This window comes from Podarcis tiliguerta (genome assembly GCF_965153285.1).
Source record: "Podarcis tiliguerta genome assembly, chromosome: 1".
Lineage (NCBI taxonomy): Eukaryota > Metazoa > Chordata > Lepidosauria > Squamata > Lacertidae > Podarcis > Podarcis tiliguerta.
The window spans coordinates 30,533,626-30,554,442 of record NC_139534.1 but is presented as its reverse complement, the minus strand read 5'-3'; the positions used below and the strand labels follow the sequence as shown (position 1 = coordinate 30,554,442).

Below are 20,817 nucleotides of genomic sequence, written 5' to 3'. Positions count from 1 at the left end.
GTGCAGTTTCTTTCCATTTATGCAGTAGCTTTCACATTGCAATCCTATGCACAGTCACTTGGAAGCAAGCCCTACTGAACTTACTCCTGAGTAAACATGCACAGGAATGGGATGGACAAGCGGGAGCTACAAGGGAGCAGCCCACTGACATTCCACATGGATCTTCATCAAGTGCCTTCTCAAAGGAAATAAATCACAGAGCTACTGACAGAACTCTGGTGTGTAGCAGCTAAATAAAGACTTGGAGCATCAGAGTGCAGTGCCTTCGTGCCCTGTATTCAAGACACATCATGAAGCAGGCTCTGATCATCCCACACAGTTACATAATCCCTTGCTTCTGATCACACCCACAATGCTGAAATGCTTAGTTGCCTGCCATCTAGGGTGGAATGGTGGCTGTCACCCACGTCTGCTGCCTCCTGGCAAAATATCCAAATAACTGGGGACTAGTGGGTGAGGATGAGTTCACAGCTGGACCAATTGACTCAGAGAGACAGAGGGCTTAGCATCTGGAAAGAGCAAGAAGGGGACCATGGAGGCCAGTAAGAATTATTATTATTATTATTATTTTTGCAGGGCACAAGGGACTGAAGGGGGAAATCTGTAAGCATCACTTCTCCCTTCCATCCTTCAGCTGATGGGTAAAAGGTAAAAAAGGTAATGGACCCCTGGACGGTTAAGCCCCGCCAAAGGCGACTATGGGGTTGCAGCGCTCATCTCACTTTCAGGCTGAGGGAGCCGGTGTTTGTTCCAGGTCATGTGGCCAGTATGACTAAACCGCTTCTGGAGCAATGGAACACTGTGAGCCAGAGCGCACGGAAATGCTGCTTACCTTCATGTCACAGCGGTACCTATTTATCTACTTGCACTGGTGTGCTTTTGAATTGCTAGGTTGGCAGGAACTGGGACCGAGCAACGGGACCTCACCCCGTCATGGGGATTTGAACCTCTGACCTTCTGAGTGGCGAGCCCAAGAGGCTCAGTGGTTTAGACCACAGCACCACCAGCTGATGGGAATATCCACTGAGCAGAACTTGCCTTAGAGGATGTTCCACGGTTTTTGAAGTGCCCAAAGATAATCAACGTGCTCTAAAGAATTAAAACTTAAAAGACAATTCCTTCCCATGGGCCAAAAAACTAAAATGCCAAGAAACAAGAGAGCAAAATGGAGGGGAGATGGGCAGAGAGAGAAGCTTTGACACACAAATGGCAATGTCAGTCATAAAAGACAAATTATAGTGGTACCTCGGGTTAAGAACTTAATTCGTTCTGGAGGTCTGTTCTTAACCTGAAGAACCATTTTAGCTAATGGGGCCTCCCGCTGCCGCTGCACCACCGGAGCACAATTTCTGTTCTCATCCTGAAGCAAAGTTCTTAACCTGGGGTACTATTTCTGGGTTAGCGGAGCCTGTAACCTGAAGCGTCTGTAACCTGAAGCGTATGTAACCGAAGGTACCACTGTATTTTATGAACTTTCCCGGGGGAAAGAAACATGTTCTTCCTATGTTTTTTATGCTACTTGCCCTTGGGTTTTCTCAGGACTGGGTGAGCTTAGCAAGCTCAGCATGTACACCCACCCACTATTTCCCACCCACTATTTCCCAGATACTAAGCCCAACTTCAGAATACCTTATCCATAGCATCATTCAATCACACCCTGCTAGAAGAGGACGCCTATAGCTATGTCAACGTTGGCCACCAGCCCAATAAATAAAATAAATCAAAGTTTGTTAATATAAGCACTCGGCATCAAAACAATAAAATAAAATAGTTTGACCTCCAACATATCCAATACCAACAAGTTTACTCTGTCCTGTATTGTGCTTCTGGGCAAGCTGCTCTTATGGGAATCCAGGCCAAGGAAGAAAAACAGGAAAAACAAGCAGTGACAGACCTAAGATAATTTTTCCTGGCGAAAGAGCACAGCTGAAGAGAGTGAGACCGTAACACTTCTTGGGAGATAATCAGAGACTAAGTAACGTTAACAAAATGGAAATCATCGGAGACTTGAAATTAATTGTTGGCTAGCAACTGACTTAAGTCTTCAGGCTCTGTACTGGATCCTGATGGGGAATTGTTCATCCTAGGTTTAACAAACTGCCATTAAATCATAATAGGCTCATCCAGACTTGTGCTTGTTCCACCACTTTCCCCCTGCAAAACCCAATCTTTACTGCTGAATCAGAGCAAGTGACAATCGGGTTCTCTGCAGATTGACGTTTGTTCCGATTCAGAGCTAAAGAGTAGGTTTTCTCAGGGAAAGTGGCAGGGAAACAGAAAACCACTCGGACCCATTCTGTTTGGGTTTCCCCTCCAACCCTCTGGAACAGATGTGCAGGGGGAGAGGGAGAGAGAGATGAAGTTCCACTGCTCAAGCAGAAGTCCTTGTGCTTAAGAGATGATATGTTTAGATCAGGGGTCTGCAACCTTTAAGACAAAAAGAGCCACTTGGACCGAAGAAAAAACAACTGGGAGCCGCAAAACCATTGCGACATTTAAAACAGTGGGGAGTGTCGGGGCACACAATGCGCCTCCTCCCCTCGCTAGTATCCGCCCCGGAGCCGCGGCAAAGGTGTAAAAGAGCCACATGCGGCTCCGGAGCCGCGGGTTGCTGACCCCTGGTTTAGATGCATGAAGCACAATTAGATTACAGTTTGCCCAGGTTTGGCCATCATGATGTCTAAAATGGAAGCAAAAAGCTTTCAAAGCTGTCAGCCACACCAGAGGAGGAAGGGAAAGCATGTGATCACAAACCTCATCTATGCTCATTCTCATAATGCTAAACTATGGTTCAGCATTATCTCAGAATCTCATAAAGAATCATGCCCAGAGGAAGGAGAGTGTTGACGCAGCTGGGGTGGTGATTAAATCTAGAATATATTACAGACATGCAACAGTCTAGCTGTCCCATGGAGAAGAATGAACAAAGGGGGGCCCATGCATAAGAAACCTCCATGTGCTTCACCAAGGCATTTACAAAAGGAGCTGTAAGCAGAAGAAGGTTAAACAAAGTATACATACCCATCCCCATATGGCTATCCTTTTTTCGTCAATAAATCCCATGTCTATAAACTTTCTGTTCAAAAGGGGAAAAAATGTTTCGTTAGTTCAAAAAACAAAGGTGATAAAATAGCTTTTGTTTTTGAATATTTTGGGGTTCCATTAAGATTTGTGGTTGTTGTTATGCAGCAGAAAATTATGGTTATTGCTCTAATGAGTTCATACGCTCTATGATTTAAACTGGGGTTTGAAACTAGCAGTGCTGCACACAATGGGACACTTTGGATAGTAACATGAAGCAATAGTTTAGGGCATTATGGGGAGGCTCAGTACTCTTCCCTGTCTTCTTCTGCTGTGCTACAGGAGGAGGAGATTGAAAGCTTCTGGTTTTAATTTAAACTAACCAGAATTCCCCCGTTGCATCTTGAATTCATACAAGCCAGAATCAAACTGTGGCTCGCTATGTTTGGATGTGATGAGGAACCCTGGTTATCTTAGAACTGATCTACTCCTCTTGTCGCATATGCTTGCAAGAATCTTATGCTATAAAATACTTGGTGTACTCAATTTCAAATACTGACTCAGTTTTCATGAAGAGCAAGGTACTGTGATGATGCTAATTTAACATGCAAATTATCAAAGCATATCCAAAGCCTGATTCAAAATCAATCAAGCCTTCTCCCATTAATAATTCGAATCAGTAGTTATGACCTATAAAGCTCTAAAGAGCTTGTTATTTCAACATGAGTTTGTGATTATTATTGTTTTTTAAAGTCTTCATGAAAAGACTTTCTGCCACTCACTTTCCTCTCTTTTTGTCACCTCTCTTTTCACCTCCTAGCCACACACATGAAATTAAGACAAAGACTTCACGTTGCCCACCCTTGTAATAAACAGACCCCAAATATCCACCCATCTTAGGACATGCTTGAAACCCTTTTGCTCTGGTATTTTCCAGTGCAGGACAGTGGCTACCGTGAGGAGAATCCCAAGTTGAAAACCTGACCCATCTATTATGAATGCCTTTAGGCAACTTAGTCTCTCCCAGCAAACCTACACAGCTGATTTGCACAAGACTAAAACTTTTCCTCTGAGTAACTCAGTAATGAACAAGGGGAAAGCATTGTGCCTATTTGTAGCTCTCTAGCTAAAAGAACGAGGAACATAAATGCAGGCTGAAAGGTACTTAAAGAAAGCTCAGACAGGGAAGATAGCTGGCAATTTAAAGCAAAATACAGTATTTTGCATCACAACTTCTGGAGAACCAATAAACAATATTTTGGAGAGTTTTGCCGGCTAAATCACTTGGATTATTTACATCAGATAATCTAAGGGGTTTTTCTTCAGCTGCCAACCACAAGAATGTCTTCATTTCTAAGTTGGTTTTGACAAAGCAACAAAAACAATATACAATCCAGAGAACTAGTCAACAATTCTACAATACATTCATTCCAGATTCCGCCTCAGAGGGTAATTCTGTATTGTCAGTCTATTTTTGGCTACAATATGAGCTTATTCCACATGTGCTTTTATGTATCAACATTGCAAGATATTGTATTGTTATTTTCATCAATAGCCTTTGCTATTGCTTTTGAGTCCTAGTGATTTCGTCTGTAGTTTTTGAGCTTGAAGAGAACCAAAATGACTGCAGATTGCATTCCTAAGACCACGGTGCAGTGTGCTATATCTAAATGGAGTTGTGGGAAGGTGCCAAAGGGGGCTGATTTGACACATTCTCTTAAAGCAGCAGCCAGTTCCATGAAAAATGTTAAATAATAATAATAGCTAAAGCCAAGCTATGAGAGGGCAAGTGGTTAAAGAAGAAGAGGAAATGACAGAACGGCAGAAACAAGTAGGTCAAGCAGCTGTTTACTATTCCCCAGTCTGCGGCTTGCTGTTTTAAATTATTATTACAAAATAAAAACTCGAGGAAGCCAAATTTCAAAGAAAAACAAACAAGGCCATTTTCACACCAGGAACCTCATCAACCTCCCTGAGGAGGAGCCCCCACAGAGCAAGTGGGCAATTCAGACTGGGTAGAGAGACTCAGCAAATTTCTCTCGCCACAGCGTTCTCCGTCGGAGTTCTTGGCCTTTGCAGTTACCTGTTTGCTTGCAGATTTGGAGCTGAAAAGCTGCCACCATTCTAGTGCAAAGCACACTGAATGCACACTGGGCCCAAACAACCGAAGTCAATTGAATGCATGGTTTCAGATATATTTTTCCTTTTATTTTTATTTTGCAGCAAGTTGAGCCATTTCCACACACACACACACACACACACACACACACACACACCTTTTACAGCAGACTGCCAACAGATGTGGGCAGTCTCAGATTTTTCTTTTTTGGGGGGGAAAATGTTTCCACTCTCTCTTGTATTTTTAATGTTGCACACCATTACGATATCTGCTAATGTTTCGTTGTCTATAAATTTCCCGAATTAAATGAATGAACGAACAGAAGAGCAGCTTGGTTTTATCTTAACCTAGTTGGATGAGCACCCGCCACATCCTCTGTTGTCTCTGAACACTTTAGAGCAATTAAAGCCAATTCATAAGTTTTATGGTTACTATAAAACAAGGTGTTCTTGTGCTGTGCAATAGAAAAGCAAGTAAGTGATGGCTGTGGGGCTCAAAATAGTGTAACGTCTCATCTGTGTCAATCTTTGTTGCTGGGTGTTTTTTTAAAGTGAGGTTAAAGCAACATGATTCTTGATACGAAGAGGAAATGGAAGAGTCAATAAGCAGAAAGAGGACATAAGAGATAAAACCTGTTTAGATAGGCATGTTATCAGGTATATAGATCACAGGTGTTGGAGACCAGAGTTCATGGGTTCTACTTCCGACTCTGCCATTCAGAAGCTACCCTACATCATTTGCAAAGCCCTTTTACCAACGGATTGTAAAAAATAAAATAAAATTTAAAAATTCAAAGAGGTTCACCAATAAAATAAGACATAACATTAAATGGTTAATAAAAGACAGTTAAAAACATTCAAAAACTGATAAACAATTAAGATCAACAATAAGCTAAAACAGATGCAATTACTACATGTCTAGGTGGGCAACAAAAAGCTGCCTACCTGATATCAACAGGCAGGGAGTTCCAAGGTGTAAAAGACTGATTTGTTTCAACTGCAGAATTAGAAATACGTGGCACCCTGTAGCAGGGCCACTTCCGCAGACTGAAGTGGTCGAATGGACGCATATGGCATTAGGGAATATTGCAAGTAAACTTGTCCCAAACCATTAAGGGCTTTATATACCAATGGTAAAACCTTGAACTTGGCCCAGTAACAAATCGGCAAACAGTGAAAATCTCTGAGTTGAGCTGTTATATGCTAATAGGGTCTCACTCCTGTCAGCATCAGTGCTGCAGCATTCTGCCCTAACTGCTGTTTCCGGGTCAAGTGCGACAGAAGCCCCACATACAGTGCATTGCAGGAAATCATTATTGAAGTCACCAATGCCTGAACTACTTTGGTCAAGCTCTCCCAATCCAGGAATGACCACTGCTGTTGTAACAGTCACAGCTGCTTCAAGGCCCCACTTCAGTGGGAAAGCTGGGTCCAGAAGCAACCTCTTTCATCAAGTAATGCTCATTTTGCCAAAATGGGATTATTTGCTCGGTGATAATGGATGATGAGTGTGGGAACAAGCAAAAACATTGCTTCATCCCCAAACAAGTGACCAAGCATCTCATGCATGAAAAGCACACCCAGATGTTTGTTAGTATATCTAAATTCGAGGTGTTCTTTGTAACGTTCCCAGAAGAGAATGAAATTTGAACTAGCATGATAATTAAGAAAATTCAGACAAATTCATGGAGAACTTATTCCTGGAGAATCTACTACTTTCAACTCCTATGCACTACCTCCACTGTTGTACACCAGTGAACATCAGTTGCTAGGAAGCGCAGGTGGGGAGAATGTTGTTGCTCTCAGATACTGTTTGTGGGCTTCCCATGGGTATCTAGTTGGCCATTGCAAGAATAGGATGCTGGACTGTATGCAGCTAATATTTAAGATGCCACATTTGTCTAGCAACAAGAGCTATATCAGCACTATACAGAAGCCACACAGTCCTTTCTCCTAGAGGCTTGCAATTTAGGTTTGCAGAACTGCACTCTTTCCCTTACCTTACAGCTGAGATCTGATCTTCAACTTCATAAACCCCAAGTTTCCGATAGACCGCGTATAACATTTCATCTCCTTGGAAGGCCGTCCCCCTTCCATCCACGAAAGCCACCACAATCTCTTCTTTGCTCGCAAGGTAGGTCGTCCAGCTAACCCCAAACGTATGTTTCACGCTTTGACTGCAAGGTCCTCCGTACCTGCAGCGAAAATTCACAGAATCTCAAATTCAGCGCTATGGACTACGAAACACTCCCTTTTTATTAAAGAAAGGGGGGAAAGGAAATGGTGGTCAAAAAAATAAAGCTTTAACAAATACAGAGCCTAGGCAAAATGGTATTGCTTAGGTTCACACCTGAGAAGGCTTGGGCACATTGCTTTCCTTTTTGTTTCTACCTTGTGGTACATAATATATTGTTACTAGGTAAGGTGTTTTGTCACGTTGCGTTGCCTAACACAGGGCTGGGGGATGCGGGGCGCTCCAGATTACTCCAGCTCCCATCAGCCCCAGTCACATTCCCTTGCTGGAACCTGCTGGGGGATGCATGGCAGAGGGTGGGGGCAGGGGAAGAAAGTGAGTGTACAGGAGGCTATAGTCAAGGGGTGGAAAACAACTGAAGTTCCCACCCTCCCATTCTCTATCCTGGCAGACAAGTGGCATTATCACACTTAGAAACACCTTCCAACCAGGCGAAAGCACTTGAGGTAGATGCAGAGCAAGGCTGGTGAGGGGCTTAGCCTTGGGCAGAGATGTAGCTTGGGACGAAGAGTCCCAAGGACCAGATAAAAGTGGCCCTCAGACCTGAGGTTCACCAGGCCTGATCTTATAACTTAAAGATATTTTACTACTCTACGGTCATTAGCCGTGAGCGTATTTGACAATAAGGGACACCCAAATGAAGCAAAGTTATGTTAAAGAAAGGAAGCAAGCAAGGAAAAATAAACACAATTTTACATACACCTGTATGAGAAGGGGATACTTCTTGGATTTATCAAACCGTGGAGGGAGCACCATTTTGTACCACAAGGCTGAAGAGAGAGAGGGAGAGGGAGAGAGGGGATTACAAATAGCGAATGCTGAAGATCCATCGCACATCTTGTGATAGCGAATTCTGCAAACGAATTGTGCATTTTGTGAAGAAGTAGTTTGGAGGGGGGGGTCTCTCCTGAATCACTGGTGCATTAAGTTTCATAGAGTGACCTTTCCCTCAAGTTCTAGTACTATGAGGGAGAAAAGATGTCTCTGTGTCCACTTTCTCCACAACAGGCATCATTCTGCATACCTCCACCATGCCCCCTTCCTGCCAGTTGTTGTTTTTTCTAAATTACAAAGGCCTTTCTTCACAAGGGAGCTGCTCTAGCCTCTTGATAGTTTTGGTTGCCATTTCCTACAATATCATTCTGGTTGTGGGGCAATCAGGACTGTGCACAGCATCCCAGTCACGTTAGGCGTCCTGCACTGCTCAAGGTGGTAAACTGCCATATTTCTGGGCAGTTATGGGGCTCTTTCAGATGACCTGCTTATGTGTCTTTTACCCTGATTTGCCTGCACAAAGCTTATGTGGGGGTTAGACTATGGGCTTCTCCACACTTCCTCTTTCCCCTAGATAAAACCACTCTTTAAGGCTCAGTCGGAACAAACAGCAATTTGGGCTTTCCCTGGATTGCCATCTGTTCCAATCTAACTCTAAAGAGCGGGTTTTCTCTTAGGAAGGAGCAGGGCAAGGGAGAAAATGGTTGAACCCATGCTTTCTAGTTAGGGCACAAGCAGATGTGTGTACAAGCCTTATGTCTACTTATTACTAAACATTTGTTCTGATTTCTTTGCAGGGAAAGTATATGACAAAGAGCATTCATCCTGTTTTGCTTGTGCTGTGGTTATACATTTTCCTGCATCCCACACTTTTCAGTGCAATTTCCCATCACTTTCCCAATTGCAAAAAGTCTCCTTAAAAAAGAAAAAAGTGGGTTTGTTGAGTGACAGAATGCTTTAATCCACTTCAATTGCACCAACTTGCATTTCTGGTAGATGATTGAATCCTTGGCAGTCTGGAAACGACTACAGTAACCAAACATGAAGCCTTTAAATAGCTACCATAGTCACTACTCTTCCCTTGTCACTCATAATGTAAAAGCAAAAGGGGAGGGTACATAGTCGATTGTACTTACTTATACCATCCACTTCAAGTTTGTCAAAATCTGTGGTAGGCATGCTGATCTTTTGCAGAGAAGATTCCAAATCCCTGTTGTCTTCCAAAATTCGAATTTCTACATAGATGAAAATTTAGATTCACAAGACATTTGCCATTGGTTAGCGTTCTTGTTATCATCATTACTGATTTCTGAATCTCCTTCCAAGTTTGTCCTATGACATTTCACAGACATATCCTCAAAAAAGAAAGCTAAAATAATTTTTAGAAACGGTACAAGAACAACCGAGTACGGTTGCAATCTAATTATTATGTGACAGGACACAAATAGAGAATACATGTCAAATCTGCTAAGGTCATGTGTATAAGTGAATATCCTGTATGCAAATAGCAAGCACCTGTGTGGTTTTAGCAGTAACAGAGTGTTCTCTTCTATGGAGGAGAAAATAGGAAAATATTTGCTGGGACTAAACCTCCTTGGATCTATGATAACATCTATTGCTGAGTTGGGATTTATTGCTGGGTTGTAGTGCTTGACAGAGTGTTTTTAAACCCTCTCTGGCAGGCATAGGCAAACTCAGCCCTCCAGATGTTTTGGGACTACAACTCCCATCATCCCTAGCTAACAGGACCAGTGGTCAGGGATGATGGGAGTTGTAGTCCCAAGACATCTGGAGGGCCGAGCTTGCCTATACTTGCTCTCTGGGGTTTGAGCAGGAAAGAGATGTATTATGTAGAAGAGCTGGGAGACGGAAGTGGTAGTCTTTGAAAGAAAACGTTTCAAAATCTATTAAGTAATGAAGTAATAGGATTAAGTACCTGAAGTGTTTAATGCGTTCCATCAATTGATTAGTTAAAAGAGCTCACTCCCCCCGCCCAAAGGATCTGTATATAATTTTAGATTGCCCTATGCTACAGATGTATGACCTAAGATAACACCAGACAGTGCTAGCACATACATAGCAAAACAGTTACAGCTAGATTACTTTGACAGCAAAACTCTCCCCCTTACCCAGCACTTAGGGAAACCACTTCCTGGTCATGAAATACCAGAAGATTTCCAGCGTAATCATGAACAGGAAATACCAGAAAACTTAACAACTGACTTAGTTTTGCAGGCAGGGCAATGCTTAGACTGCTGTAAGTTTAAAGGAAGTGCAACTCGTAACCACGTTGGCGACAAATATTCACACAGTTGTTCAAAAATAATTTTACACCATTTATCAAATATGTGAGAAAGAGACAATTACGTACAAAGTGCCATGAAAACTTACAAACCACCTAAAATAAAGTGAACTTGCAACATCAGATTTTACTAGGTTCTTACAAATTCTTGACTCGGTTTTTTGTTTTTTCTTGTTTTTTAAACAAGTTCAAGAAGATTCAAGAAAATGCTTTGAGATCAAACTCGAAATGTCTTCATCTTTAGCTTTATAGCCTGTTCCTATATTTGATTGTAATAGGGACTTAGTCATGGGTAAGAGTACATAGGATTTCAGTAGGTTTAAAAGCACATTTAGGCTGCCCCTAAAGAATCCTGGGAACTGTTGCTTGTTAAAGGGTGCTGGGACTTGTTGCTCTGGGATGCGTAAACTACCATTCCCATGATTCTTTGCTTTAAATGTGCTTTAATTGTACACCGTGGATCTGAATTTAAACCAATCAACAGGGCACACAAACATGCATAGTGAAAGATACCTCTGTCATATCTGCTCTCGTAAATAGTAGAAATGGGAATGCCTGGACCTGCGATGGTGATTGGAAAAAAAGAGAATTGACATTGAGAGAAACAAGAACTGCAAAAAAACCCAATGCCACCCCCAGAATTATTACTTCTGAAAATAGCACGAATTTTGTTGGCTAGATACTTGCATGTAACATGTTCCTCTTTTATTCATCACAGACAGTATTAATATGTAAGATGCTAAGGAGCTTTGGGTGTTAGGGTGGCAGTATTTATATGTACACCAGCAGAAAGCACTTATATTTACACACACACACACACACACACACACACACACACACACGGCAACATTAATCAATTCTTCCTTCCTGCCACATCCAGCTATATTGCATGCATTCTGGAGGGTCCTGCAATCTTCAGTAACTCTTTTGAAATCTGTTCTGAAAGGTCCCTCACCACCACAACCCTACATAACTCTCTCTCTCTCTCTCTCTCTCTCTCTCTCTCTGTGTGTGTGTGTGTGTGTGTGTAGGGAGCTGTAGGAAGCAACAGAAGGAGGAATATGTCCTGCTGCACGGGGGAAAATAGTGGTGCAATTGATTTCCGACAAGCACACAGAGTGCGAATGTATGTGGGGTGTGGGGGTTCGTTTAATTTCACTGCACACAGGTGGTGTAGTGACAATAAAGGTTTATTTATTTTATTTATTAGTTCCCCGGAGTGAAATGGTTCCTAGCATTCTTTCTTAGCACTTTGCAAACTACGATTTCTAGGCTTCTCCAGGGATGGGAGAAAGGACAAACAGTAAAAGAAGATGTAGAAGTTAAGATACTGGTATAAGGGTATCAGTACAGCTCTTCTCTAGTGAGGCTCCAGAGCCAAAATGTGAACCTAAACTATATCTGTCTGTCTGTCTGTCTGTCTGTCTGTCTGTCTGTCTATCATCTATCTATCTATCATCTATCTATCTATCTATCTATCTATCTATCTATCTATCTATCTATCATCTATCTATCATCTATCTATCTCTCTATCTATCTATCTATCTATCTATCTATCTATCTATCTATCATCTATCTATCTATCTATCATCTCCCTGTGGTCTTTGGACTTCCCTGCAGCTGCTCTTTATATAAGTGAGCTGGGGGGGGGGGGGTTTAACCCCATGTGGTCCTGGCAAAAATCACACACACACACAAACACACACACAGGGCTTCAATTTTCATTAGGACCACAACCTCCATTGCTATCCCTCCTGATGATTGCAGCTTTGGAAAGAGAATATTTTTTGACAGGACTATGCGTGGAGGGGAAGAGTTACATTCTCCTTCCTCATCTCCCTGCGGCTCCAATGCCAAATTCACAGTGCTGACATCATACAACTCTACTGGGCCCTGAAATGACCATTTCCTCACTTGCGTTCTCACACAAAGGCGTCCTGCAAACATATTTGTTGACAATCTTTCCCCCGCCCCCGCCCCCGCTTCTCCCCCTCTTATTTCGTTGCACCTTTAAATCATAGGCACCTCTAAACCAGGAGCCTGCCTCTTACTTTAACCCTGTAAATGCCATGATTGCTATTGGTATTAGAAGAAGAAGAAGAAGAGTTTGGATTTGATATCCCGCCTTTCACTCCCTTTAAGGAGTCTCAAAGCGGCTAACATTCTCCTTTCCCTTCCTCCCCCACAACAAACACTCTGTGAGGTGAGTGGGGCTGAGAGACTTCAAGGAAGTGTGACTAGCCCAAGGTCACCCAGCAGCTGCATGTGGAGGAGCGGAGACGCGAACCCGGTTCCCCAGATTACAAGACTACCGCTCTCAACCACTACACCACACTGGCTCTCGATAGCGCAGTGCATAGCAAGAGTGGCTGAATAACTATGTTCGGTGTCACGTTGGCATAAACGGCACCTGTGCCAGAAGCGCTGCTGGGGAAACAAAGAAATGTTAACCTTTACATATTTCAGAGAATCTCTTTGCTCTCGCAGATGAAGTGATGCCCAGCTAATAGTTACATAAGCTGTGCCCCAAATTACCCATGCACAAAAGGATCCGGAGAAGTTGTCGGAACTCATTTCTCAAGGTGAGCACATTTCCTGTGCGATAACATCCTTGGCAAGGATGATTGAAAGGCATTATCATTTTGTTATGTTTGGTTCTTTGCTTAGCAAGGGGGGAACTCTATTATTTGCACGCTTGAGCATCCGGTCCAGATCATAAAACACTGATCGGAGTAGCTATTTTCTCCTTAGCATGATCCCATGGCTACCGTCATGGCGATATTTCTGCCTTGTGAGCAGTTTCATGTGTTCCGTACTCATCCATCAACCTGTACACATCCAGATCTACTACTTAACACTTGATCTCTACGCTTCATTAAACACCAAATGAGTCATTTTGGTTGGACTTTGTGATGCTTTTGGATACAGTTCCATGAGAGCAAACCTGGTTGAGCTTATTTCAGAAATTAACACAGAAACCCTCTGGATGGATCTTTCCCCCTTCGCCGACTCCATCAAATAAAACGTCACATGGCTCATAACAACTTAAAACTTGACATGCCAAGAGCTACTCATTAAAATAATGGAAGGCTACGGCTTTCTTTCGTGTTGGCAATTTGTTTCTGCCTTCTCTGGTTAGGAGGATCGAAAGTGAATTACAGTGCCTTGCAGGTCAAACCTCCAAGCTTTTGCAGTTTAAACAACCATGTAATGAATTAGATTATTCCAGCCCTTATATGCATGATCTTAAATTTTCCTACTAGTAATTTAGGCTGTTAACAGAACCATTCATGAAAAAAATTATATACTGCTGTCATGATAAGCTGCCCCACTCCTTCCCAATGCAAAGTGTGGAGACAAGATTCCACACAAGAAGCATACTGAAACTCTGAAAGGTGAGAGCAGGCTAGTTTCTCACAAAGACAACGACATGTTGCCTCATATCTCAGGGTCTGTAGAATTTCAGGGGAAGTGGGGCGTTCAACCAGTTCTCAGACTTGTATCCATTGCTGCATCAACAAGGGTTCACTGGTGCAGCAATGGGACTTCTCTCTGTCCTCCCTGCGCCCCCCAGAATCTGTTCTGGAAGGTTCTCCAACACTCTGGAGCCAATCTGGAGGTCATGCCCTGTGAGGGGCTGCTTAAGGGAATAGAAGAGGATGGGGCGGTTCTGTTGCATACTCAGAAGTCCCTTGTGCCAACAAAGTTGCAGTGTTGGTTAGCAGACCTCAGTCTACTGCCCCCACCCAACATACTCTACCCCCACAAGGATTCAGGTTGCTGTTTTATGCACACTTTCTCACGGGGCTGGCTCAAGGCATTTTTCTGCAAGATGGTGCCCCGCTCCCATTTCATGCATGGAAACTGACCAGACTGGGAGTTGAAACGTACTGCAACACTGGTGATGTGGAAGCATCCTCCATCACATCTAAAGGATACAGGATCGCTTAGAGCAGGCATAGGGAAACTCGGCCCTCCAGATGTTTTGGGACTACAACTCCCATCATCCCGAGCTAACAGGACCAGTGGTCAGGGATGATGGGAATTGTAGTCTCAAAACATCTGGAGGGCTGAGTTTGCCTATGCCTGGCTTAGAAGGTACATACACACAGTGGTTTATTGCTGGTCCCTGCCGTCTAGTATCTGCTGCCTGAGGTGAGTTCCTCCCTTTGCCTAATGGCAGGGCCAGCTTCACTTATATGGGTGATTAAGTCCTACTGAACTTGATGGGACCTACAGCCAAATAAACTTGCCTAGAATTGGGTTGTGCAATGCTTTGGAAATGGATCTAGCACCAACTTTGTGGATCAGTTACTGACATTCAGAATTTGCAAACGAAGTTAGGAAGCAATTTCATTCCCAACTGTGCTTTAAGTTTGAAAATGCAGAATTGATTTCAGTGTTACAACTTCCCAACAACACCGCAACCATTTATAGAGTGCTTTTGAGCATTCAACTGCAATCATTACAACAACCTTGTAGGCCAGCGATATTGTCTTCAAAATTACGGGGGGGGGGGGAGCGGGATTGAGACAAAGAATGGCTACCTAAGGATTTCATGGCAGAACTGAGATCTAAAGGGGGGGGGGGGAGCACAGAATATCCTAGTTAAAGCTTGAAATATCCTAGTTCAAAGTTTTCTAGATCTCTTCGAAGCATGGAGAGCCAGCATGGTAGTGTTAGACAAAGGCTGCAGTCCTAACTCCCCTGAGAGTAAGCCCTATTGAATTCAACCAGGACTTACTCAAATTCCCACTTGGCCATAAAGCTCACTGGGTGATCTTGGGCCAATTACTTTCTTTCAACCTGATGAACCTCACAGGACTGTTGTGAGGATAAAAAATGGGGCTTGTTTGAGACCCATGTGTGCCAACTTGAGGAAAGGATTGCTATAAATGTAATTCATTATGAAGCCCTGTGCAAATTCACACTGAAATAAGTGTCCTTTTGCTCCCTGGGGCTTTTACTCAGTTAAGTGTACATAAAACGGCACCTGTAATGTTCCATTTATTAATAAGATGCTTTGAAGCAGAAATACCTGACAGGTTCCTGAGAGAACAATGAGGATTTAATAGTTCCACACATTTCACATACCGTAACAGAGCAAAGCATAATAGTTGGCATTGTAACTGAAACTTGCTGCATAGTACTGGCATCTTTCTTTTCTTAAATAACAAGTAATGCACTGTCTTGTCCCAGGATTTCTTCTGTTAATTCTGTAAAACAGCGGAATTTAAAAACAAAAACAAAACTTCAGCCTCGATCTAGAATGCAGAAGCAGGCATGGAAACTGTAACACATTCTTGCTGCATGCGGTGCAACACAGTGTTTGGAAATAACTTACTGGGCACGTCTCAGAAACCAAACGAACAACAGTGCAAAATGTTTGATGATAACTTACTTGTAAATATTTCTTCTTCCTGGATAGCCTTCAAATTCATTGCTTGAATAGAATCTGAAAGGCAATGTATGTTGTTAAATAAAGCATGCTTTAAGAGAGCAAGGAGATCATGCAGTGTTGGCTGCCATTAGACATTCAACAAGTAGAACCTACAACAAAATGTTGCAGCGTGCAGCGCTCCTGGTCAGGGTTCCAACAACAACAACAACAACAACAACAATTCATTATTTATACCCCACCCATCTGGCTGGGCTTCCCCAGCCACTCTACAACAAGCTAGCCATTCCCCCTTTCCCAACAGCATGTCAGCATTCCGTGACCACGGAGCATGGTCAGTCCTCAGTAGGCTGTTATAAGGGGTTCTTCCCCTTAAAGTGTTTTCCTAAAGATTTGCTGTACTTTTGCAAGTTCCCTCGAGCCTACTGATAGCAAAATACCTGAATCAAGGCTAATATGCCCATATACACACATGTGATATTAAAACTTTTTTTGGATAATTGCGCTACACTTCAAGTATTGCAGTCATCTTTTTAAAAAAATGTATAGTTAAGATTGTTCAGAGACAGGAATGTTATGTTACAGGTCTGTGTTATTGTTAGTGCAATCCTGTAGCCAGAAGCACACCACAATGTATTCAGTGGGGTGTTTCTCAGAGGTAAGTATGCACAGAACTGAAGCGTGAAATTATTCTGAGAGTTAGACTAGACAAAGAAGATATTTGATTTTTAAAAGTCAGGTGGTCTGACAGAATTAGGGGACATATGCTCCCCTCTGGTCAATAGGCTTCTATGGACATATCTCTACTTGAATTAGGAACTGGGCACCTAATAGGTTTTATGCTCACAGGCTGCTCCCCTGCCCCCAATCAGAGAGGAGGAATGTGGGGTGGAGTAGATTTATTCCCGTTCCATTTTCTCCTCCTGAAAAATGGACTGCTGCTTTTGTAACTGCTCTGTAGCATTAAGTCTCAGAAGCTGTGTGACCTCACCGTTGAATTGGAACCAAAAGGTTTGTGATGTGCCAGAATATATACACACACACACACACACCCCCCGAAGACCTTCTCGGTAGTGGTGCCTACCCTGTGGAACAGCCTCCCCTCAGATGTCAAAGAAATAAAACAACTATCTGACTTTTAGAAGATGCCTGAAGGCAGCCCTGTATAGTGGTACCTCGGGTTACATACATGTCAGGTTACAGACGCTGCAGGTTACATACACCGCTAACCCAGAAATATTACCTCGGGTTAAGAACTTTGCTTCAGGATGAGAACAGAAATCGTGCAGCGGCAGCAGGAGGCCACATTTGCTAAAGTGGTGCTTCAGGTTAAGAACAGTTTCAGGTTAAGAACAGACCTCCAGAATGAACTAAGTTCTTAACCCGAGGTACCACTGTATAGGGAACGTTTTTAACTTTAGGTTTTTACTGTGTTTGATGTTTAATTTGCTAGAAGCAGAGTGGCTGGGGCATATAAATGGGTGCATAATAATAATAATAATAATAATAATAATAATAATAATAATAACACCAATACTATTTAAGCAACATATAAAATGTGTCTATCTCCTTGGTTATATTATTAGATACCTCTAGTAACATGCATCTTTACCTAAAAAAAGCAGTCTGTCTGCCCTTAAAGCACAGGTTCAACCCAACATCAAGAGCTTTCCAGACAATAACTAAAATGGGTAATCCATTTTGTCTTGTCATCTGGAAAACTCTTTGCAGATGCCCGACCTCTCAACATGGGGTTCTGCTATTTGTCTGAGGGAGAAAATCATTTTTGCATTGAACGTAAATTTCCATTGACAGGTGGCATAACCAACACTCTGTTCTTGGAAGAATGCTTACATGGCGTCATCTGTGACTCTGTAAATGTATATGGCCTCCCACTTTCCACTAGTGATTTGGACAGCTTTTTCCTATTAAAAAAAAGGGGGGGAGAGAACACATGTAAAGTCAGGTGTCTTATTTATGGCAACTATACTGCAGAGTATGTGAAAATTGAAGATTAAATTGCTTGACATACCACCGAGTCTTTGACGTAATGAATATGTTTGTAACCATCCTTGTCACTAAATATTTTGTAGTAAGAAATGCCGTCCGAAGTGAAAGAAGGTGCTGAAACAAAGAACTGAGGCAAAAAAACAAAACAAACAGAAACAAAATAAAATCAACTGTAGATGACAAAGAAGCGAATACCTTTTCAGTCAGGTAAAACTGCATGGAATAAGTGGTCCTTGCTCATATTAGGTTATTTTTAATTAAAAGCAAAATGTGTGAGCACATTGTTTAGGGTGTAGTTGGTTGCCTTTATTCTTGTTATGCCAATGACAAAAAGTGCAATCTAGTATGATCAATAGGGAAATTCACTTGGTCCCTTTATGGTAAGAAGAAGTAAATACAAATGAGAAACCACATATGTGAACATGAGAATTGTACCATTATTATGCTGAGAATTTATATTTTCATATAGCTGCAATATGCAAATACATCCTCCGTTCTTCTTCGACTTCTACTTTCCCCCCTCCCCAAGATGTTTCATTTCCATTTAAAAGACCATCTGTGCTTGTTACAAGTAAACAAAAACAGTTTTTGAGTTGGAATGAAATTTGTGTTAAGTGCATGGATTAATAACTGTGAAAAGCAAAAGTCTTCTGTGCAGATCAGTCAGGAAACAAGGCTACAATCCTAACCCTACTTAACTGGGCGGAAGATCCATTGAATTCAACGGGACGTTCTTCAAAATAGACATTGCTAGGATTGCACTGTTACAATATTTCAACAAAATCAGAAGTGTAAAGATAATAAAAATCGTACTCCACCAGCCCATCCTGTGTGACTTTCTTCTATATGTTGCTGCTTCTGCAAAATAAGAACAAAGGCAACTGTGTGAGGATTTGTGGCATAAGTGAAAGAACTTCATTTAAAGGAGAAAGGAGTACAGTTTTCAGTCTGGAAAACCCTGAAAAACAAGCACTGGTTTAGACATTTTCCTTGGTGTTAACTGTCTCTCTGCAGTGGAGAAATGGAGACATCTTTTTTACCGGCTTCCAGGAAAAAAAAACCTGCATTATTCGTCTCACTGTCCAAACATGGTGGCATTTAACACAATGAATTACATTACTCCACACCATTCTTTTCAGCGTAAAGGTTGCGTTTCATTTCAGAGCAAAGGAAACACAATACAGATTGGGAAAGAAAAGCAATCAATCGTGTATCATTTGCAGACCAAAAGGAACAACAATTTGTTGAACGTGAGATGAATAAGGGAACATTGGCAGTTTCTGTTCCTGTCTGAATTCCCTGGCATCCCTAGTTCTGCTTTAGTCTTGTGGAACTTCTTTTTTTAGACACAACACCACCAACAACTTGCCCCTGCTGAGCAATAGGTACTGTTCATTTTTGAAGGCACCTCCAAAACATCCCCATAGTTCTCTGATTGTTTCTTCCACCTTCGTTCAACTGTTTGAACGAATGTTATGTACAAAACCTGATGGCATGCTATTACAGATCAATACAATTACACGCTGATATTCTAAAAGTCTTTTAGTGTGTTTAAACATTGGCTTATGAATCACTTCAAAGTGCTCAGTGACCTGCCAAAATTAATGTATGGCTCAGATGTTTAGCACTCTAATTGCAAAATGAAAATGAAGTAATAGCAGGCTACGGCTGAGTGTTGCATACAACTCATTTATACATATACATAACATGTTTATTTTCTCTTAGATTTATTTAAATGCTGTTGATGAAACATTTTTTTTTCCACAGTCTGGATCCCTGTGGAATGTTTTCAGTACATTTGCTCTCTGAAGGAATTATTTTCCATTTTTAAAAATCCACCATGTTGCAGCTCAGTAGCAGAGTTATGACTTCTCTGTCAACTATTGTACACCCAATTCTGTCAATAATTTTATTAAGAGGGGAAGGAACCGCCCAATATTATGTGCACTGGCTAGGGATGTTTGTTTGCATTTACATCATGTAAGAGAAATAAAAAATACAGTCAAAGTGGGGGCCAGCAGGTGCTACTCTCAAGGAGTTGCCAAGGATCCACCAGTGCCCTGGAGCCCCTTTAACAGTGCCCTGATGAGTTTTGGGTGGCCAGAATTATAATTGCCCACAATGCTTTGCAACACTGAGCCAATTGTGGACAATTACATAATGGTGGTGATCGACAACGCTCATTGGAAGGATACCACCACACTTGTGTTGCTGTCCTTTTCTGGCAGTAAGCCTACCTATTCTTTCTTGTGCACAAACAGAAATAAATTGGAGGTAGATAAGAGGGATTCTGACATGGGGGCCACCAGAGGCCCAATGCCCCATCAAATTCATTGGACAGATAGTGTCAGGCTTTAGGGAATCTGCCACGGTAGGCAGCTAAACAAGGAGAGTTATTACCAAGAAGATCAAGGAGAGTTCTTACCAAATCTTTTATTCAATATTCACAGAGAGAGGGCTAGAAAAGGTGCTTCTAATGGCATTGCTCCAAGTAAAGTCACACCCCCTCCGTCTCTTCTATTACGCCATCCCTATGTTGGCTGATCTGTGCTTTCTGCCTCTGAGCTTTCTGTTCTCCTACTTTCAATGCCTGCTGGATTCTGGGAGGGGGAGGGTCTGGAATGCTTTCTAAAGACATTGAGTCTGTCAGCTGTCTCTCCCCTGGTGCTTCTTCTTCTTCCTCTCCCTATATTTCCCAGTTTCTACCCTCTGCAGCCTCTGAGCTGGGACCTTCCGCAAGACCTCTTCTCCTTCCAGAGGGGAGGAGTTGTGAGCGGGAACCGACTCCTGCGTCAGCAGGGGGGCGTATTTGGCCCCCTATATCAGCCTTCCCCCAGCTACCTTGCGAAGCCTATTAGCCAACCAATAGGGCTGGCTCGTGGGCGGGGTTTAAGCGGGGTTTAAGTGCTTAAGCTGCGGCGGCGGCACTGGAGCCTTATT

General features: G+C 42.4%; 1 protein-coding gene across 5 annotated transcripts in view; it reads right to left on the bottom strand.

The window, feature by feature from the left end:
- FAP (fibroblast activation protein alpha) overlaps positions 1-20,817 on the bottom strand; it is a 53,497-nt gene that overhangs the window by 5,734 nt on the left and 26,946 nt on the right. For all 5 annotated transcript variants that reach the window (XM_083407948.1, XM_083407951.1, XM_083407947.1 and 2 more), the window contains 10 exons: positions 18,691-18,735; positions 17,900-18,004; positions 17,722-17,792; positions 15,871-15,924; positions 15,564-15,685; positions 10,983-11,030; positions 9,304-9,402; positions 8,094-8,163; positions 7,140-7,334; positions 3,022-3,076 (listed from right to left, as the gene is read on the bottom strand). In XM_083407948.1, coding sequence (XP_083264074.1) covers positions 3,022-3,076; positions 7,140-7,334; positions 8,094-8,163; positions 9,304-9,402; positions 10,983-11,030; positions 15,564-15,685; positions 15,871-15,924; positions 17,722-17,792; positions 17,900-18,004; positions 18,691-18,735 — 864 coding nt within the window. The remainder of the gene's footprint in view (positions 1-3,021; positions 3,077-7,139; positions 7,335-8,093; positions 8,164-9,303; positions 9,403-10,982; positions 11,031-15,563; positions 15,686-15,870; positions 15,925-17,721; positions 17,793-17,899; positions 18,005-18,690; positions 18,736-20,817) is intronic.